General features: G+C 38.6%; 1 protein-coding gene across 3 annotated transcripts in view; it reads right to left on the bottom strand.

The window, feature by feature from the left end:
• Nucleotides 1–19,443, bottom strand: part of LOC136878891 (enoyl-CoA delta isomerase 1, mitochondrial) — a 204,695-nt gene that overhangs the window by 28,535 nt on the left and 156,717 nt on the right. For all 3 annotated transcript variants that reach the window (XM_067152473.2, XM_067152472.2, XM_067152471.2), the window contains exon 6: nucleotides 16,080–16,261. In XM_067152473.2, the coding sequence (XP_067008574.1) occupies nucleotides 16,080–16,261 (182 nt within the window). The remainder of the gene's footprint in view (nucleotides 1–16,079; nucleotides 16,262–19,443) is intronic.

Below are 19,443 nucleotides of genomic sequence, written 5' to 3'. Positions count from 1 at the left end.
AAATTCAAGGAATTAGAATTAGCCGTATGGCAGGTTAAAAACACAGGTTTTAAGGCAGGGAACTTACAAATAGATTTTACAGAATTATACAAATTTTCACTCATCAAGGTGAGGCTACTTCCAGAATCAACTAAAGCACAAACAGGTTCATTGTTCACTTCTAGGCATATGTAAGGTAATTTACACGGAGGAATAGCAGAAATACCACAAGATTGTGGAAAATTGACACAAGGGTCAGACTGAGGCTTATAGTCAACTACAGGGTTGGGTAAATCATCATCTAATTGACAGCCATAACAGACGAAACATGAAGGTACACTATAAGGTTTGACACAAAAATCGGCGGTTAGTCAACTGTAATTGCCATTACCAGAACGCCCAGAACCGGAAGAACTGCAAGGACACTGTCTAGAAAAGTGTCTATTTGACCCACAGTATCTGCAAGAATTAGTGGAGGGAGAAACTCTACTCTCAATCGGATTTGAATTGCCTAAGGGCTCAATCTTAGGACAATTCCTTTGGAAATTTTGAAGTTGACTACCCATGGCAGGTTTTGAATTGCCTAAGGGCCCAATCTTAGGACAATTCCTTAGGAAATTTTGAAGTTGACCACCCATGACAGGTTTTGAATTGCCTAAGGGCCCAATCTTAGGACAATTCTGCTGGAAATGATCAGTAGAACCACAACTATAGCATGCACGCAAATTATGTGGCTTGGAAGAAGTAGAAACGGTACTAGTGACCTGAGAAGACATGCTCATAGAAGGAGGAGCTAACGCAACGCGTAACTGGTCGGCATTCCTAATGCCTTCAGCAGAAACAGTGATAGCTTCCAACTGAGCGAACGTAGTGGGTCGTGGTGACAGAGCAAGATATGACCGATAATTTGGTGCAAGACCCTCAACAATGCTAGCAACCATTTGAGACTCAGAATAGTTGAGCATAAAAATCCTAGCATTGAACTTAATGTCCTGGATGTATTCAGACAATGTTTCATTCAAATGCTGTACACGAAAATAATGCTTTTGCACCAAGGAAGACAAGACCAAGGAATAAAAAAACTCAAGCACATGCGCATGAAATTGGTCAACTGTCCACTTTTCTGAAATGGCTTTTATGACATGCTCAGAAAGAGCTCCAGATACATGTGGATATAAAACTTGGAAGAAATTGTCACTATTTAAGGAATACACTATACTCTGATCTTTAAATTCAACCAAAAAACGTAGAAACACAATGATTTCGTCAATCAAATTAGCGGTGAACTTGGATACACCCTTAAATATAGCAGTTAATGGGTGAGGCAAATTAGAAAAAATTTGAGAAGCAGCAGGTGTAGTAGGTACCTGAACAGCACTGGATTGATTAAGAGAAGGCATCACAGTAGTATAGAAATCTTGATTTGAACTCCCCTGTGATAGGGTAGGTGTACTAAAAGTGAGGTTAGGATGCAGCTAGATTGCATCGAAACTGGCACAGATATTCGCATCTGCGAAACATTTTCGCACATTTGTGACACCCCCGAAGCATTTGCTACAGGTGCCCCTTGGACATGGGGATATCTTTGCACAATAGGAAGAGAAACAAATTGGGTCGCAACCGGAGGTTGAGATAAAGACACAGTAGAATTAACAGTTCCCAAAGAAACGATTGACATAGCAACTTGCGTACAAGAAGCACCATTATTATTATTCATGGGCAGAGAAGCACTAGTAAATACAGCAGGAGAAGATTGCAGGGGAATATTACAAGTTACCACTGTACTAATTTGTGAAGCAGTTGATACAGAAATAATGTCACTGTCACACGTCTCTGATTGAACAGGCACATTAACTATCAAACTGGAGCTAGGAAAAGAATTACCTTCCAGCAATCCAACAATTTTATCAAGAATATCACAAAACTGCAATAATAATAACTCGTACTCGCTTCGCTCGTTTTCAGATAAATTATGAGCTAACAGGTCGCGAATCGTGTCCACGTAATGCTGCACTTAGCCTTTCACACATGTTAACTGTACATCAGACGGTTTAGAAGAACAAAATGACACAATAATGGCTTTATATTCTACGATTTTATCTCTAACAATCGACAAAGATGCGCACACTTCATGTGTTTGTTACGGTGTAACGCAATTTGCCCTACCCTGTAAACCTATTTTGAACTGGCAATATCGCCGTAGAAAATCTTAATCTTTCTATATGTCTAAGCGGATGATTTCCCTCGTACTACTACTACGTGCTTTGGTGATACTCATCGAACTTATTTATGATTCTTATTGTGGACTGATGGCAACGTCTTTGGATTATCCCATTTCTGAATTGTACGGACTGTTTCTTTTCTCTTCTAATAAGTGCTGCAATCTTCCGCCAGACACCCACAATGAGTTTCCCCTCCCTAACCGCTCTTCTACCTATCAGAGCGCGGCTACTTCCTGATGAAGCAAACCTCGCCATTTTGACCCCCGACAGTACGCTTTGGGAAGTCATGGCATGCGGTTGTGTTAACTGGATTGTTAAGATGTTGGCGTCATGTTGGAGTATAGACCCCGGCTAAGGGTCTTGAGATGTGGGTTTTAAACCCAAATTACTTTGTTTCCTGCATCGTCCTATTATGATACTTTTCAACGAATTCTGACCGGGGAAACCTAACTGTAAGCATCTGTAAGTATGTGAGGAACTAGCTCATCATGCCTGAGCGTCTGCTTCACCCAAGTAAGTGGCTTCATCATTTGGCAAGTTATATCCTGTGATTATGAAACTGCAAGAAAATTCGTGTGATTTGTGTCTTGAAAATTAACTCTTTCAAGGTGGAATTTCGTGAAAATAATTATTTTGGAAATTACTAAGTAGACGAACGTGAGGTTAATCCTGATAATATATCAAAATTATTGGCATGTAAAGACTACGAAAATAAGGAAATCCTTTTTAAATTAACTATCATTTTCACCCGTTAATGAACTTCATTGATCATGTAAATTCAAAATGTGTCGGGCACTTAGTGCCCTTTATACTGCGTGAGGTTCCGCAGAAGCATATAATTCTGGTTTCCTCGTTTCCTCGGTTTAAAAAAAAAAAACCCTTGCTTCTATTTTTCTGGTATTTTAATCTTTTGTGTTTCCTGATTTTATTTTTGTTTCTTGCCTTTGTTGTGGCTTGTACCATGATTGGTTTGCGGGCGTATGTTTTCGTTGCTATGGTAACGATTGGCTTTTGGGCGCAGGACGGTGATTGTTGCCTATGGGTTTTGCGTGTTAATTGTGGAGCCTGAGTTTACTTAAGTATTTTCGATTTTTGTGGAAGATTTCTTGGTTCCTCACTTGATCTCTTACGGTTTTCTTCCTTTTCCCCCGTTTAACTGTGTGTGTTTTCCGTTCGTTAATCTTATTTGACCCCTCGTAGTTTATTAATTGGGCTAGAGTTCCATGCTCCTGCGAAGCCTCCTCTTATTAAGAAAGTTCAATGAAACTTGTTAATAGAGTGGCTTTCCCTAGGTTTAATGCGTTAGTTTTAATTTAATTTTAGTAGTCTAACAAACGGGGCCCGTTTAAACCTTCTGTGAACAATTTAAGTTTTAATTCGAATCATTTTCTGTTATTATAGTAATGTTATCAAGGTGTACTGTTTCTGGTAATGATTTAGTGTCTTTAATTAGTACAACCTTCTGTTTTTAAGTTAATGATTTGCATCAGTATCATTTTCTGAAAAGGACTACGTTTTTCAGTTTCATCCGTGTATTTTCTATTATTCACTAATTGTTTTGAACTACTTGAAATACTTTTATTCCCTCAGATAGGACGATGTTCTTTTGGTTTCATGTTAAGTTTTCATTCTTTAATTAAAAGTTTATTTCATTGAAACCAGTGTCTCCTTTATTATCTGTGTGGTTCAGCGCCGAAACAAGGAATTTTTATCCATTTCCTCTGGGAGTTTTATTTGGGCCTTCCTGGGTAAGTAACTGTTGGATGTAATTTTCCTATCCTTATGACTGATTTCCTTGATTTGTTTATTAAACATTGTTTATTTAACACCGGTTTATAGGTAGTACCGACCGGTGCATGTTTGCTAACCGCTAGTGTAGTGACTTACTGCGCTGGTGGCTTAGTAAAGTGGTAGCAGAAAGCTCTGGTTGTCTTTTTTTCTTGAGGGCGCTGCTAACCATTGTCCTCCTTTCCCCTTTTTTTCCCCTGGGTATTTGTACTTGTGATGGCGTTGAAGCGCTGGATTATGAAGGATGACTGAGTATGGTAATTATATGCATAATTGTGAAAAGAAATGCATTCATCTTGTTTAAAGGTATTACCTTTTGTTTCATGTGATTATCTTCATGGAGTTCTGTGTCTTTCGCCTTCGTGGTGTTTTGGTGTTTCGGGTCATGTGTACAGTTGGTAGCTCTCCACTACCAGCTGTTTGGTTCCGGTGTAGCTGCTTCCTCGTTTCCTGCTTCTCAGGTGACCTGTATCTTTTCCTCTCTTGTTTCTTCATAAATTGGTGAGTACTGCATTATTGATTAAATTTGGAATTTGGTATATTATTGTAAACCTTGAAACTGTTGCTAGTATTTATATTTGGACACAAATCGATTGAGCTTGGGCTTTGAGCATGCTACGGTTTGCAGTGTGCTCTCCGTGATTCGTGTGACATATCTGTTTTGATATTTTAAAAACAACGTGTGTGTTCTCTATACTACTTCGGTGTGCATTAATTGTAATTTCTACTCGGTAAGCTCGTGTGATTTTATTCTCCGTGTGAAGTGCAGTTGGTTTTTGTTTTAAAGTATGATGTGATAGTTCGTGATCTGGGAACGCTTTATTATATTATTTGTCCTAGCATTGTGTTTTGATTCCCAGATTTAGTGTGGTGATTATAATTAGTGTTGTTCCCTGGCCTGTGTATTTGTCAAGGTGTGTACCAACATTTTATATGAGAAACTACTGTTTCTTAGTGTGTTCTGCTGTACTAGTACTGTCGTGTGAACGGAAATTTTACTTAACCTAAATTTAGGCCTAAGCATCGTGTGTTATTCATTTGTGCCACTAGTATTGTACCATCATATATCGGAAATTATCTTCTCCTAGCATCGTTATTACCTGGTGCCACGTATTTTAATTGTTTCTGATGTAGTGTGATTTCCCTGGCGGTCGTGTTTTCCGTGCCCTTTGTGCATATTGTGTATAAAATCGACCTTGGGCTTGCTTGTAAGGTTTTCATGCTAGCTCTGATTTTTCTAAATTAAGTGAAACCTAACCGGTGGTGAATTATTTATGCTGGTTTTGAATTTAATTCGCTCTATTGTGTATCAGTAACCTTGGCCTGGCAACCTTATTTAACCATTATTGTTTTACGTTTTCATGCAGTGTCTTGTGGCCAGTTACGTCATTTACTGGTGTGATAGCTTGGCAAGCCTGTAATGCCTGTATTAACCTGTGTAGCATCTGTTTTGATTATTTATGGCCTGTTGATGTGATGGCTCTGCTTTTGTTGCGTGTTTGCTGATCTGTGCTAGCTGTGAGGTTGGGGTTTGCAAAATTGCATGAATGAAGTATTTCATTTTTACCCTGTCTCACGGTTGGTATGGATTGGCGAACTGTTGGGCAGAGGTTTGAGTCATTCACCCACCTCGTCCTTAATATTATGTGTTATGGGGAAAGCATTGGTTACGGTTTGATACGGTTAACTTGTCAACCTTTTACCTGCGATGTATGTGATAAAGTGCTGTCGGAAACTACCTTTGGCCTAATTGATATCGTTCTTATGCTCGCCTTGCTTCCTTTGAAAATTTATTGAGATCTACGGTTGAAAATTGTTTAACTAACCTTCTATTTGATGTGAGCTGCCATGTATTAGTAACTTTGACTTATAATTATTTCTGAATTGTTCAAAATTGGTACCTTTCTGGGCTACTTGAGGTTCGGTCATATTTTCTTGTGGTGATATCTTGTCTGAGTATTGAAAATATATCTCATGTATAATTTATTCTGGTGATCTGGGGACTCTCGTTGGTGATGTGTTCTTGTGCCTCCTGGGCGGTTGCTGGCTTATACTGATTGTGGGACTGGTGTTCGCCTATGGCGTGAATATGTACTATTCTTACCCTGTCTCGCTGTTGGTGTGGGCTGGTGAGTTGGTCGGGGGTCACTCGAGTTATTTAACCAAGGATTCTGTTTGTATGGGGTTATTGTGTAGGCGTTCGTTGTTGTTGAATTCTGTCAGGCCGTAACTGTGTGGATGCCTTGTTGACCCTGTGTCTGGACCTATTAAGGTCTTTACTAGTTCATCTGTCCTGGTTATTGGTTGCTGGTAGTCTTCAATTTCTAACGGATACTGTGCTCTCCTATTAATTTAACCTGTTCCCTTGTTGTAGTGTGGTCACTTAGTGTGTGGCTTTCCTCAAGTTTCTGGCTCATACATTTTGGTCTTGCTTTAGTTAACTTATGATTTCTGAAAAAGGTTGTCCTGTTAACCCCCTTGGGGTTAGGTCTGGTTCATGAGTGGATATTCTTAGGTGACTAGTAGTTTCTTGTATGGTTTGTGGTACTCTGTCATGGTCATTGTATTAATGGAATTCCTATGTTGTGAAAATTTATAACCTATTTGTATTTAATTGCATTCCATTTTGAGTTGTGGATTCCATCGGCCTCCCTACCTTTTCTACTGTGTTGGATTGCTGTTGAGCTAATGTGATCTGTAGCCTGAGGATGGAAAAGCCTCTTAACCTAATAGGATTGGGTGCAGATCGGTGTTGGGTGATGATATTGGTACCAAGTATTTGTTGTTTGGGGTTTATATTTCGGGGTGGGCATGATAGTTTCGCAGCATGTCGTTGAGGGTTCTAAGTGTCCCTTTTTCCCTATTGGGGCTGGCGCATGCATGTTGGAGCTAGTCATGGTTATTTTATGGTTTCTGCGTTGTGTTGTTGGCTCATTATGACATGTCAGGTATGGACTGGTTGTTGGTCTTATTATTGTACCTTGTGTCTTCGTAGATTTGGAAATACCCTTCGGTGTGGGTCTATTGCTCTGATGGAATGATTTTAACTTGTGTCATGTAACTTGTTGGTTTGGTGTGTCCTGGTTTCTTCGCTTTTGGTCTCAGTGCATTACCTATTGATCTGACGTTATCTTGTGTTCTTTTGGTACTTCTTGTTAAAGCTCAGTTAATGTTCACCTGTCACTCTTTGACATCTTTCTCTTCAGTGGATCTAATTTGTCTTTTGACAAGGTTGGTTGGTCATCTTGCCGTTCTATGAGATTATTAATCTGGTATGGGACGGATTATTAGTTCATAGGCGGTACCGAAGTCGCCCAACTGTTAGATTATGGGGTCTACGTGTTGAGTTCCTTTATTCTTCATTATCATTGAGCATTTGCTAACGTCCTGCCATCCTTTCTGCCATGTATATTTTATTTTACCTTGTTTCCTGGTTGTATGGAAGGGTACCTGCTTAGCGGTAATGCGGCAGTATGAATCTGCGGATGTCATATATTATTAGTCCGGCTAGCTCCGAGGTCTTGTAAAAGACAACCGGTAGATTAGGTTGCGTAGGTCATTGCTCTAATTTCCTGATGGTCACTTGGTTTGAGGTGGATTTCATCGCCTTTTCTTACTTAATCAGGTGTCCTGCGTGAAAGCATGTTGTTGTGAATTCTATGAAGTTTGAGGTTTTGTGACTTCGGATTGGTTTTCCCTACTGAATTTCTTTCATCCATTTTCTATTCCGTTATTCCTATGGTGTTATCGAAGCAACCATTATGTATTTAATATTATCCATCCCAAAATTAATCTTGGCTTGGTATTGTTGTCGCTTGTTCGGTTGTTGATGACAAACATTTAGCGCACCTCACCATCTTATTGAATCAGAAGTCTCCTTCCGTACTGCCAACGTTATCTTGTCTCGAAGACTTTTCCTCTAACCCTAGGATATTTTCATTTTCCTAAACTTGCCGTAGGTGTGTGATATTCTTGAGTTGAAGTTCTGTTTCCTCTCAGTTCTCTTGTTCAATCTGGTAATGTGTTGTGATTGGGAATGTTGAACCAGTAATGGGTGCAAATTTACTTGATGTCTGTGATAATGTCTTGAGAAATTTTAAAATGCATTAATTGCTCACCGAGCGGTAGTTTTGAGGTGGTTTTGTTCTAATAATTTGAAATTAAGTGTACCTTCGGAATGTCCACTCCTGTAATGTGTTATGGTTAGGAATTTTGTACCTCTGAAAATATCGGGGGTTATTTAATGTTCACTGTGATGTGGTTGGTCGTGACCTGGTTTGGTAAGTACATGCGATGTATGCCTTAACTTAGTGTATTACCTAGTTAAGTGTTCTGTAAGGTACTGTTACTTAACTTGAGGTTGTGGATTTTTAATATATTGTGGTGATGTTAACGGGTAATGGACTTCCGTTATGTGGTGAATCTGAACCTGATTATTACATTGCTCATTGAAATTGGTGTCAAAGTTTCTATTTTCTAAATCTTGGACGTGAGCACGTATTTTAAGTGTTGTTCATTCTGTATGGGTGGTATTTGTCGAATTGCTCATGTTTGTGCGGTTTACTCATGTACTGCTCCGTCGGCAAACCGATACTCTTAAGTGGTATGCTCTGGCCCTGACTCAGTTGATTGTAGTTGAGATTTTAAATTTAATTGACAGTTGGATCTTAGAATCCGTCGGAACGTAGTCACCAATTTAGCCCATCTTTCCTCTGTTTTCCTTCTTTGCTCTTTTGCGGTTATGGTAAATTTTGATTATGTTAATGAAACAAGAGGCTGCATTTCTTGATAATCTAGAGAATATTTATTTCCTAACCTGTAATAAAGTACTTAATCTTAATATTCTTTAAACGGGTGAATTGTAATATGTAACAGGCTTTACTAGAAGCGCACTGCCTAAAGAGTGTAAATTCAGCTAAACTTAGCTGTTTTAAACGTTAGGTAAATGGAATCCTGTTTGAGGGAAGCGTGATCTCTTTACTAAACTCTTGCCACCACAAACTTGAACTGAAGTGAGGATTGTGATATTAATATGACTCAAGGTCGGTGTGTTATTGTTATGCATACATGAAGTCGTCATTTGTGGTCTCTATCTAATGTGGACTTGATTTGAAAATTAGCTTACTTCTTGACCACTAAACTGAACTGGAAGCTATATCAGTGAATACACTAGGCTTCGGGGGGAGAGGGCTGTTACGGTGTAACGCAATTTGCCCTACCCTGTAAACCTATTTTGAACTGGCAATATCGCCGTAGAAAATCTTAATCTTTCTATATGTCTAAGCGGATGATTTCCCTCGTACTACTACTACGTGCTTTGGTGATACTCATCGAACTTATTTATGATTCTTATTGTGGACTGATGGCAACGTCTTTGGATTATCCCATTTCTGAATTGTACGGACTGTTTCTTTTCTCTTCTAATAAGTGCTGCAATCTTCCGCCAGACACCCACAATGAGTTTCCCCTCCCTAACCGCTCTTCTACCTATCAGAGCGCGGCTACTTCCTGATGAAGCAAACCTCGCCATTTTGACCCCCGACAGTACGCTTTGGGAAGTCATGGCATGCGGTTGTGTTAACTGGATTGTTAAGATGTTGGCGTCATGTTGGAGTATAGACCCCGGCTAAGGGTCTTGAGATGTGGGTTTTAAACCCAAATTACTTTGTTTCCTGCATCGTCCTATTATGATACTTTTCAACGAATTCTGACCGGGGAAACCTAACTGTAAGCATCTGTAAGTATGTGAGGAACTAGCTCATCATGCCTGAGCGTCTGCTTCACCCAAGTAAGTGGCTTCATCATTTGGCAAGTTATATCCTGTGATTATGAAACTGCAAGAAAATTCGTGTGATTTGTGTCTTGAAAATTAACTCTTTCAAGGTGGAATTTCGTGAAAATAATTATTTTGGAAATTACTAAGTAGACGAACGTGAGGTTAATCCTGATAATATATCAAAATTATTGGCATGTAAAGACTACGAAAATAAGGAAATCCTTTTTAAATTAACTATCATTTTCACCCGTTAATGAACTTCATTGATCATGTAAATTCAAAATGTGTCGGGCACTTAGTGCCCTTTATACTGCGTGAGGTTCCGCAGAAGCATATAATTCTGGTTTCCTCGTTTCCTCGGTTTTAAAAAAAAAACCCTTGCTTCTATTTTTCTGGTATTTTAATCTTTTGTGTTTCCTGATTTTATTTTTGTTTCTTGCCTTTGTTGTGGCTTGTACCATGATTGGTTTGCGGGCGTATGTTTTCGTTGCTATGGTAACGATTGGCTTTTGGGCGCAGGACGGTGATTGTTGCCTATGGGTTTTGCGTGTTAATTGTGGAGCCTGAGTTTACTTAAGTATTTTCGATTTTTGTGGAAGATTTCTTGGTTCCTCACTTGATCTCTTACGGTTTTCTTCCTTTTCCCCCGTTTAACTGTGTGTGTTTTCCGTTCGTTAATCTTATTTGACCCCTCGTAGTTTATTAATTGGGCTAGAGTTCCATGCTCCTGCGAAGCCTCCTCTTATTAAGAAAGTTCAATGAAACTTGTTAATAGAGTGGCTTTCCCTAGGTTTAATGCGTTAGTTTTAATTTAATTTTAGTAGTCTAACAAACGGGGCCCGTTTAAACCTTCTGTGAACAATTTAAGTTTTAATTCGAATCATTTTCTGTTATTATAGTAATGTTATCAAGGTGTACTGTTTCTGGTAATGATTTAGTGTCTTTAATTAGTACAACCTTCTGTTTTTAAGTTAATGATTTGCATCAGTATCATTTTCTGAAAAGGACTATGTTTTTCAGTTTCATCCGTGTATTTTCTATTATTCACTAATTGTTTTGAACTACTTGAAATACTTTTATTCCCTCAGATAGGACGATGTTCTTTTGGTTTCATGTTAAGTTTTCATTCTTTAATTAAAAGTTTATTTCATTGAAACCAGTGTCTCCTTTATTATCTGTGTGGTTCAGCGCCGAAACAAGGAATTTTTATCCATTTCCTCTGGGAGTTTTATTTGGGCCTTCCTGGGTAAGTAACTGTTGGATGTAATTTTCCTATCCTTATGACTGATTTCCTTGATTTGTTTATTTAACACCGGTTTATAGGTAGTACCGACCGGTGCATGTTTGCTAACCGCTAGTGTAGTGACTTACTGCGCTGGTGGCTTATGTTGATAACCCGGGAACGAAAACGGGTTCATTTAGTGATTGTTTTAACAAGCTCTTGTCATCTTTAACCCTTCCGGTCGAATTCAACTTATGAATACGAAGTTCGTAAGCTAATTCCTCCTTCCTCAAATGGAACGGACCTGGGATAGGACGAGACATGTTAACCAAAAAACACTACGAGGTAATACTTCAATTAAATTTTAGATTATAATCGCCATCAACTTTCCTTCTCCAGCAACCACGCTCTGCTACCATTCTGTAACCTCCTAAAAGGTAAGGTTACAAGTTATAGGTAATAATAATAATAATATTTGCTACCACTGTGCAAACACATCGTTACACAGAAACAAATTTTGATGCAAGGAGTAATAATAATAAATTGCACGAAATAAAAATCATAACAAACAGGTTAACAAACATGACGGCTAAGAAAGAATAGTGTGGAAGGTGGCTGGGAACCATATCCAGGCTGTGGAAGGTATTGGCATTACTGAAGAAGCAAGTCAGTGATGATTCAAAATTAATATACAGTTTACTTAAAATTAAATTGAAATAAAAGCTCAAATGATCCACAAAGGTACACTTTTTAAGAAACGGAAATAAACCCTAATTACAATGATTACCCAGAAGGTTCAAATTCAGTGATACTACTTTATACGACTTTAGGTTGAAAAATTTCACACATGGCGTAACGTTTAAATTACATAAAACTGTCAGAAGGAATAAAATTTAAGTAACATGCCCTTAGAAGGCTATTCGTAGAAAATACGGAAAATTAAGATAATTTAAGATAATTACCCTAGTGCAGCGCACTTTTAGTAGGCAGCCTCCTAAAGGTGTATACATCTAGGATGATGCAGAACTAAGAGACAGCCCCAAGGGGAAATTAATAAATTATAATTACATCGAAAGGCGTTGAACATAATTTACGAAAACGACAAAATGGGAACTGTCTCTTTACAAATGTGACGCGACTTACCGAAAAGGCTAAGTCATATTAATTAAATCTGGAAGCTGAAGGAAAACACGGGTAAGCTCCGGTGAGAGAAATTAAATGAAACACTACATTTGAAAATAAATAGCTGAAAGGTGAAAAACAATTAAGTGCTTACCCGGTGGAGGGGCCAAGAAGACCCGTTACCTTGAAGGCAACCTTTCTCTTCACTGGTCAAACAGAAAAGACGCCTTGGAAGAGCAGGGCTTTAGCGAAAAGCTTCTCTCCAGAAATTAGGAAAACTTACAACAGCCAATGAGCGTCCGATCTTTTTCCTTCACCTACCAATCACATTTACGTTTATTTTCTCCAATTAGAGCTCAGAAATTAGTGCTGACCAAGAACATTTGAGAAGCCTCAAGAAGTTACGAAACTGATGCAACTTTACTAAACCAGAAATATCCCACACCGATCTGGCGCGTGTACTACAGGGTGTTTGCTTTAATCTTACCCACGACAAAGAAACAATCTTCAAGCCATACGAAAATCAAACAATTCCAAAATTCACATACCGAGGAGAGACAAAAACAAATGAATAAATACATTACATACCAAATTAACACAAACATATACAATTCCTCACCGTCTTCCAAGTCCAAGTAATCAAATCCAAGTAATCACTACAATCTTAATGTTTTCAATTTTAATCTTCGTGTGTGCATTTTATTGGGACTATTTCACCGTATTTAATTTTCTTATTTCCGTCCTTGCGACGTAGTGGTACTGAATTACTCATTAATGTTGGAGGATCTTATATCCTGGTTGTGCCTTTTTCCCCTTTTCTTCATTCCGTTTCTCTGTTTTATTCTTATGTAATTTTGGGTTCTTTTGTGTGTCAATGCCTTCACTGGAAAATTCCATGAATTCTAGTGCAACTAAGTAATCAGTTTTATTTGGTTTTCTATTGTAATTTCCTTCTCTATTTTCATGATCTTGTCTTTTTTGTGAACCAGGATTCCATTTAATTAAAGTTAAATTTTCACCATGCTTATTCCTTGTTAAGTTTTGGAAGTTTTTCGTTAAACCTATTTTTATGAACTCATTAACTTTTTCCAAATGTTGTATTTAATTAATAGATTTAAATTTCAAATTACCGGGCGAGTTGGCCGTGCTCGTTGAGGCGCGCGGCTGTGAGCTTGCATCCGGGAGATAGTAGGTTCGAATCCCACTATCGGCAGCCCTGAAAATGGTTTTCCGTGGTTTCCCATTTTCACACCAGGCAAATGCTGGGGCTGTACCTTAATTAAGGCCACGGCCGCTTCCTTCCAACTCCTAGGCCTTTCCTATCCCATCGTCGCCATAAGACCTATCTGTGTCGGCGCGACGTAAAGCCCCTAGCAAAAAAAAAAATTTCAAATTATATTTTGTTTAAAAGTTTGAAAGCGTGTATCATTCAGTGGTCAGAACTTTACTACACTCTTAGGTTCACTACCTTAATTTTGTTTGGGTGGACTTTCAGCATGCTTCACAAAAGGACTTCCTTACTTTAAGTTTGGTTACTTGGTGATGTACCTATTTACTGTATTCATGCCTGTTGATCTTGTGTTAGCCAGTCTGTTGTAATTCTCTGCATCATCCGATGACGATCAAATTAGGAGCGTAGCATCATTAAGTAGGGGTGACATAGTCTTATGCCAACGAAACGGGACAACAGGTCACCCAGGAACAGCCATCACAAACGAGTATCATTGGTAACTTCTCGAACAGGCCTTAGAGTCCCCAAAGCATCGTCTATGACAAACATCGTGCTGAAACTTGGTTTGAGCTATAGGTCTGTTCAGCAGATGTTTAAAGAGCTGGTGGATGTGCATACTGCACTGAAGTTGCTCAGCATATAAGAGAAGGGAATGAGCAAGTTTGATTACAGTATTGCAGCCAAGTGTCGTCCATGATGTATGAGGATCCAGATTTCTTCTGTAACATAAGGTTTTCAGATGAAAGCTATATTCACCTTGATGGCTGCATCAACCGGAAACCAATTCATTATTTAGGATTTGAATGGCCTGATGTCATTATACAGAAACAATTACAAAGTGCACAGGTTATGATTTGGTATGCCGTGTCCAATCATGTAATACTGGGCCCTTGTTTTGTCAAGGATGCTCCATGGAATCCAGAAACAGTGGCACAGATAGTCTACATTGACGTCATAATTACCCTATCCATGGAGGACTTGTGCCATTTTTTGTTATGCCAGAAACTTAGCCTCCAACGACAATGGATGCTGCAAGATGGAGCTACAGCCCACACTGCAGAGGAGTCACTTACCCTTCTGCAATGACACTCTGGAGATCATTTCTTGTGGAACTCCATTCCCATACCCTTCATGCTCTCCGGATCTCACCGCCCCAAATGCCTACACAGGGGCATGTTGACATATGACCCACCTACAAATATTCCCAAATTATGCAAGAAGATAACATCATTTTTTTGTCCTCCTGCAGCAACCTTTCTTAATCAACATGTTCAATAATCTTGACAAACATTAAGAAAAATATGTGGCATGTGATGGTCCATATTTTGAACACATACTACACCAATGCAATTAAATAACATTTCAAAGCAGTTTGTTTTGCTGCATATGGTAGTAGGCTATGTTACCGATGTTGAACTGGAAAGGACAAAAGTCATCGTCTTCATTTGGTTTTGTAAAATCTGTTTATTTTGTTTTGCCTTCAAAAATTGACTGAGTGTAATATTTAAAATTATTGTTTTGGATGAGGACTAAAAGAACTTTTTGAATTTTGTTTGGTGCAAAATAAAATTATTTTTATTATCATTTTGTTTTCTGTAGATCAAGGACAGTGTTATTTGTTTTGTGAATGTGAACTCTATAAATTACTTGTGTAACTTTAAGAAATTATGTGTATTAGAAGGACAAACTTTTGAGGCAGTTTGTACTGCTACGTGTAGATTTTTAGTTAGGAAACTTCTATATGTCGCAATCAAACTCTCTAGAACCTTGCTGATGTAAGGAAGTGTATTCCCATTGGTCGGTGTATTAAATCTTTTAATTGGTGAATGTGGAGGTCCTGGGAAATTCATTGGTTATCTCCTGATTGCCCGATTTCCGGGTTCGAGGCTCATCCCTGTGAGCATACCTTGCTTGTCATCTTTTGCTCTTGAGCTAGTTAGCGAGCAGACGCGCCTTGGGTCCATTCTGTCATGTGGACACCGACCTCACGATAAGTGCTATATTCTTGTGTTTGATTTAATTTAAATTCTTTCTTGTGTTTCGGCCTTTTCTCATTTAATGTAACTTTCTGTGGTAATGTAAATATTTGTTTTGCGTATTGGAGTTTCCCCCTAGATTTTCACATTCACCAATTTTGCCCAATAACATTTCATTTTTATTTAAAAGTTATTAAGATGTACCTCATGTCATTAGCATTTCTATATTTTTATTATTATTATGTACCTTGTTTATTTGACTTATTAATTTGATCTTGTTCTATTCCTTTTACTTGTGTGTTGTTTTTTATGTTAATATATTTGCATTTGGGGGTGATTGTCGAGAACCTTTCTTTCCCCATAACGAGATAACGTTCTCATGGCCTAATAGGGTTCCTTCCACCTTCCGCGTCCTTCCGTAGTTGTCGTTTGGTAGACCTGTAAGTTTAAGTTTTTTGCATATCGAATATGGTGTTTATTTTTATTCCTAATTCCTTATTCTTCTTATTATTATGAGGTGTAAGCGCTAAAGTGCTACAGACTAAATACCAGTCCTACTCCATAATGTGTGTATCAGTACATGATTTTCAATATCACGAAGGTATACTTTTCGTACAACTGCAGACAAAGAAGTGAAGTAAACTAAAGAAAAGTCCCAATTTGCTTCTCCTGAACTCCCTGTACGGTATTACAACGATATTCACAGAAACAAACTTAACAAATAGTACACAAGACCTATTTCACTTCACAAAAGGCAGCTTACCAGGTATTTTAGCCATCATTGCAAGAAATTTCTCTGCTTTTGCAATTGCATCCTGCTTATCATTGGCAATTTCATCAATCAAGCCAACTTTTAACGCCTCTTCAGTAGTGAACATTTTACCCGTTGAAAGCGCTAATTCGGCTTGTCTCGGAGGGATCACATTGGTCATCGAAATTTGAAACCTGGAAATAAGTATATTTATTGTAAAACTAAACAGGTATTTTTCAATATTTTGTCAAAATAATCACAGGCAAATGTAAAAATATTTCATCACATTAATTTTTCCTGTAGCAAACTGGCAAAAGCGCAAATTTTCAGTTTAGCAGAAGAACTGAAACATGTTGTGATTGCTCATATAAAAGTAATTTTTATATTTTTATAGTTGGTTGTATAGGTTAGCCGTACAGAACAAGGTGCAGATGCAAGACAAGACTTTGCCAGAGGTAGATCTTATGTACACTCACTGACATTACAGTTAAGCACCTGGAAACAATGGTCCAATGTTGCAATAATTTTGTACGTGTACATATCATTGGCAGGTATGTAAATGATTAGAGTTGAAAAGATCTGTGATGGATAGAATGGCCACCAGAGTGCGTTAGTGTTATCACCATGTTATTGGGCCTGAGTGATAGGGTATAAAAGGGGCATGCACAGCGTCAAATGGTTAGTGAGCACTTTGAAGGACCAAGGAGAATGCCACATACTTGTGTGAGACAACTTTATCAGCACTTGACAAATTTTAAAAGGGGCCTCACTGTCAGATTGTACATGACTGGCTGATCGAATCATGCAAAATCCAGACCTTTAGGGCATACAGTTGTGATACTTGCCTGATGCTGAACTGAATGGGAACATAAGGGAAACCACATGCATTGCCAAGGTTTCAGTCGATCAAGTCTGACTACACCAAGGGATAATCGCCATACTGCATGTCAAACACATTGTAGCGCCTTCACATCTGCACCTGCCATTGAGGTACAAGTAATGGACTTACTACTACACCCCATGTCATCCTGCACCACTGGTTGGAGACTAGCAGCAGCTGGACTACTGAATTGCCGTCCCCAGAGTAGACTGCCATTAACACTACAATTCATACAGCTGCGTTTGGAGTGGTGCCGTACTCATGAAGCGTGGACTGCTGACAAATGGCATCGCATCATTTTCAGTCATGAATCTTGGTTCAGCACTACCACGAATGACCATCATCTGCAAGTAAGGACCCTGGAGAGGCACACCGGTTTCATGGTGTGGGGAACCATTGGGTACGATTTCAGGTGGTGATGAACAAATACACCAATTGAAGAAATCAGTCAACCATTCCAAGGTCTTTGCACCAAAATTCTTGATTTGTTCAATCCTAACACCACTTAAACCTGCAGACTTTGAGCTTTTGGATGATGTTTATTACTTCCTCAGGAGCAAACGTTATATCCAGACGAGAAGGTTGAGCAACTACTGGCTGGGTGAGATGTGGGAGTCTCTTTTCCATGGATTTATCAGGCTTCCCTTTCATGATTAGCTGATGAGCCACTTGATCTAGAGTAACATTATAGTGGCCTGCATTTGTTGTTTAATGCCAAATAAGTGGTGAAATTTTGTCCATGCTTTCCAGTTACTCTTCTACATAGTGATCTCAGAGATAATTTTTTGCCATTTCTCTCTCTCTTTTATCTATGAGCTCACTAAGCTTCTTGAATTGCTGGTGATCTCTTCAGGGAAAGGCTTTATGCAATAGGCAGCATTGAGATCTTTTAGCAGCAATTCTTCCTCCTTAGACAGTCCTGGAATATACATTCTTCGTGCGCCCTGAGAAATTGTCTTTCTTCATATGCCAGTTGTTAAGTCACCTATGGTAGTGATTTGGGAAACTCCCAATGCCACAACGGTATGTCCCGGACATCTTGTGTCCGCGCGTGTTTTACAGTTTGCTTTACGTCCCATCGTCTGAGCTCGCTATTTTCCTATACAAAAATGACAACATCGATAAACTAACAGCACACAGGAAGCAATGGCAAGTACAGTTTGCGGCAAGGGCTGTTGCAGAAGATGGTCCCATACTACACAACACACGGTACTGTGATAAGGCATAATTATATTTATCTCAACGTTGCTGGGAACAAACAGAAAGTCCAGTTTTGGACAAAAGGATTTCAATAGATAGGACCACTGATGCAAGAAGTTGTTTTATTAAGAATGTCACTATTGTACCTTTAAATTCCTTTTCAGAAGTGGAATCAGTTAAGGCATCACTGTTCACTTCCGAGTGCTGGAAAAAGTTATGTTCAGCTATTGTGCAGTTATTCATAGATTCACCGAAGTTAATATGGCCTGAAAAAACACAGCAAAACAACATACTACCTTTTAACACTGATGATGTACAATCCATAAAGAAGGCTGCAAATTCTTTGCTATTTCCAGAGATGATTCAGGTAATCTGCACTGCACATGATTTTCATAAGTTATCTGAAGTGGTATGATGTTTGTTCCTGGGCAATGACAAGTTAATTCCAGTATTAAGAAGATCTTTCTAAAAGCTCCTTTTAAGAATTCAAACTTTTGGAGACAATGCTACAGCTCTATTTCAACAGCATATCACCACAAGATGGGGAACACAGATTTAGGCAGTAATTCACAACACTGCATATTTCACAAACCTAACTGGAGAAGGAAGCAGCATTTCTTATAGCAGCTAAGAAACTTCTTGATTCTTTGCAGATAAAATGTTTTTAAATTTTCGTTGGAGTCCAGTTCAGTTTTCTGCCAGAAGAGATCACCCAGCTTGAAGAAAGAGGATACCATCTAAGCATGTCAATTAAAATTACAGACGATGCAGTGCAACAATTAGAAGGAGCAGGATGGGGAAGAACTTACTAGGTATGTGGAAAATGTAAGAGGGTGTTCTTACAAAATTCTGCTCAGGGTGTAACAAGCAAACTAGTTGATCAATTGGACCATGACCTTGTAGAAATACTTTTTCTGCAAATAGATGTGCAAGAAATTCCACAGAGAACAAAGAATTTTACAGTTACAGATTTTGGCTTCCTATATTCACATTCACTTCTTGGATGCTTCCTCACCACTTCTATTCTCATGAGCATTTCAAGATGCAAATCTTGCTCATCTTTTGTGTCCATACCATTAAAAGTTTCCATTGTTGTCAACATTTGTTCTCATGTTATGTCAAACAAACGCCCACTCTGGCATCTGAAAATGTTGGATAAATTGTCTTAACATCACCTTAAAAAAACTTAAATATACCGTTGAAATAATCTCCTAAATTACTGATATTTTGTTGTAAGGCAATACCTTTCAGATGGCATCAAATTAAAATGTTTGCACATGGTAGCTGAGACCATAC

This window comes from Anabrus simplex, chromosome 8, assembly GCF_040414725.1.
Source record: "Anabrus simplex isolate iqAnaSimp1 chromosome 8, ASM4041472v1, whole genome shotgun sequence".
Taxonomy (NCBI): Eukaryota; Metazoa; Arthropoda; class Insecta; order Orthoptera; family Tettigoniidae; genus Anabrus; species Anabrus simplex.
This window is presented reverse-complemented; position numbering and strand designations above follow the sequence as displayed.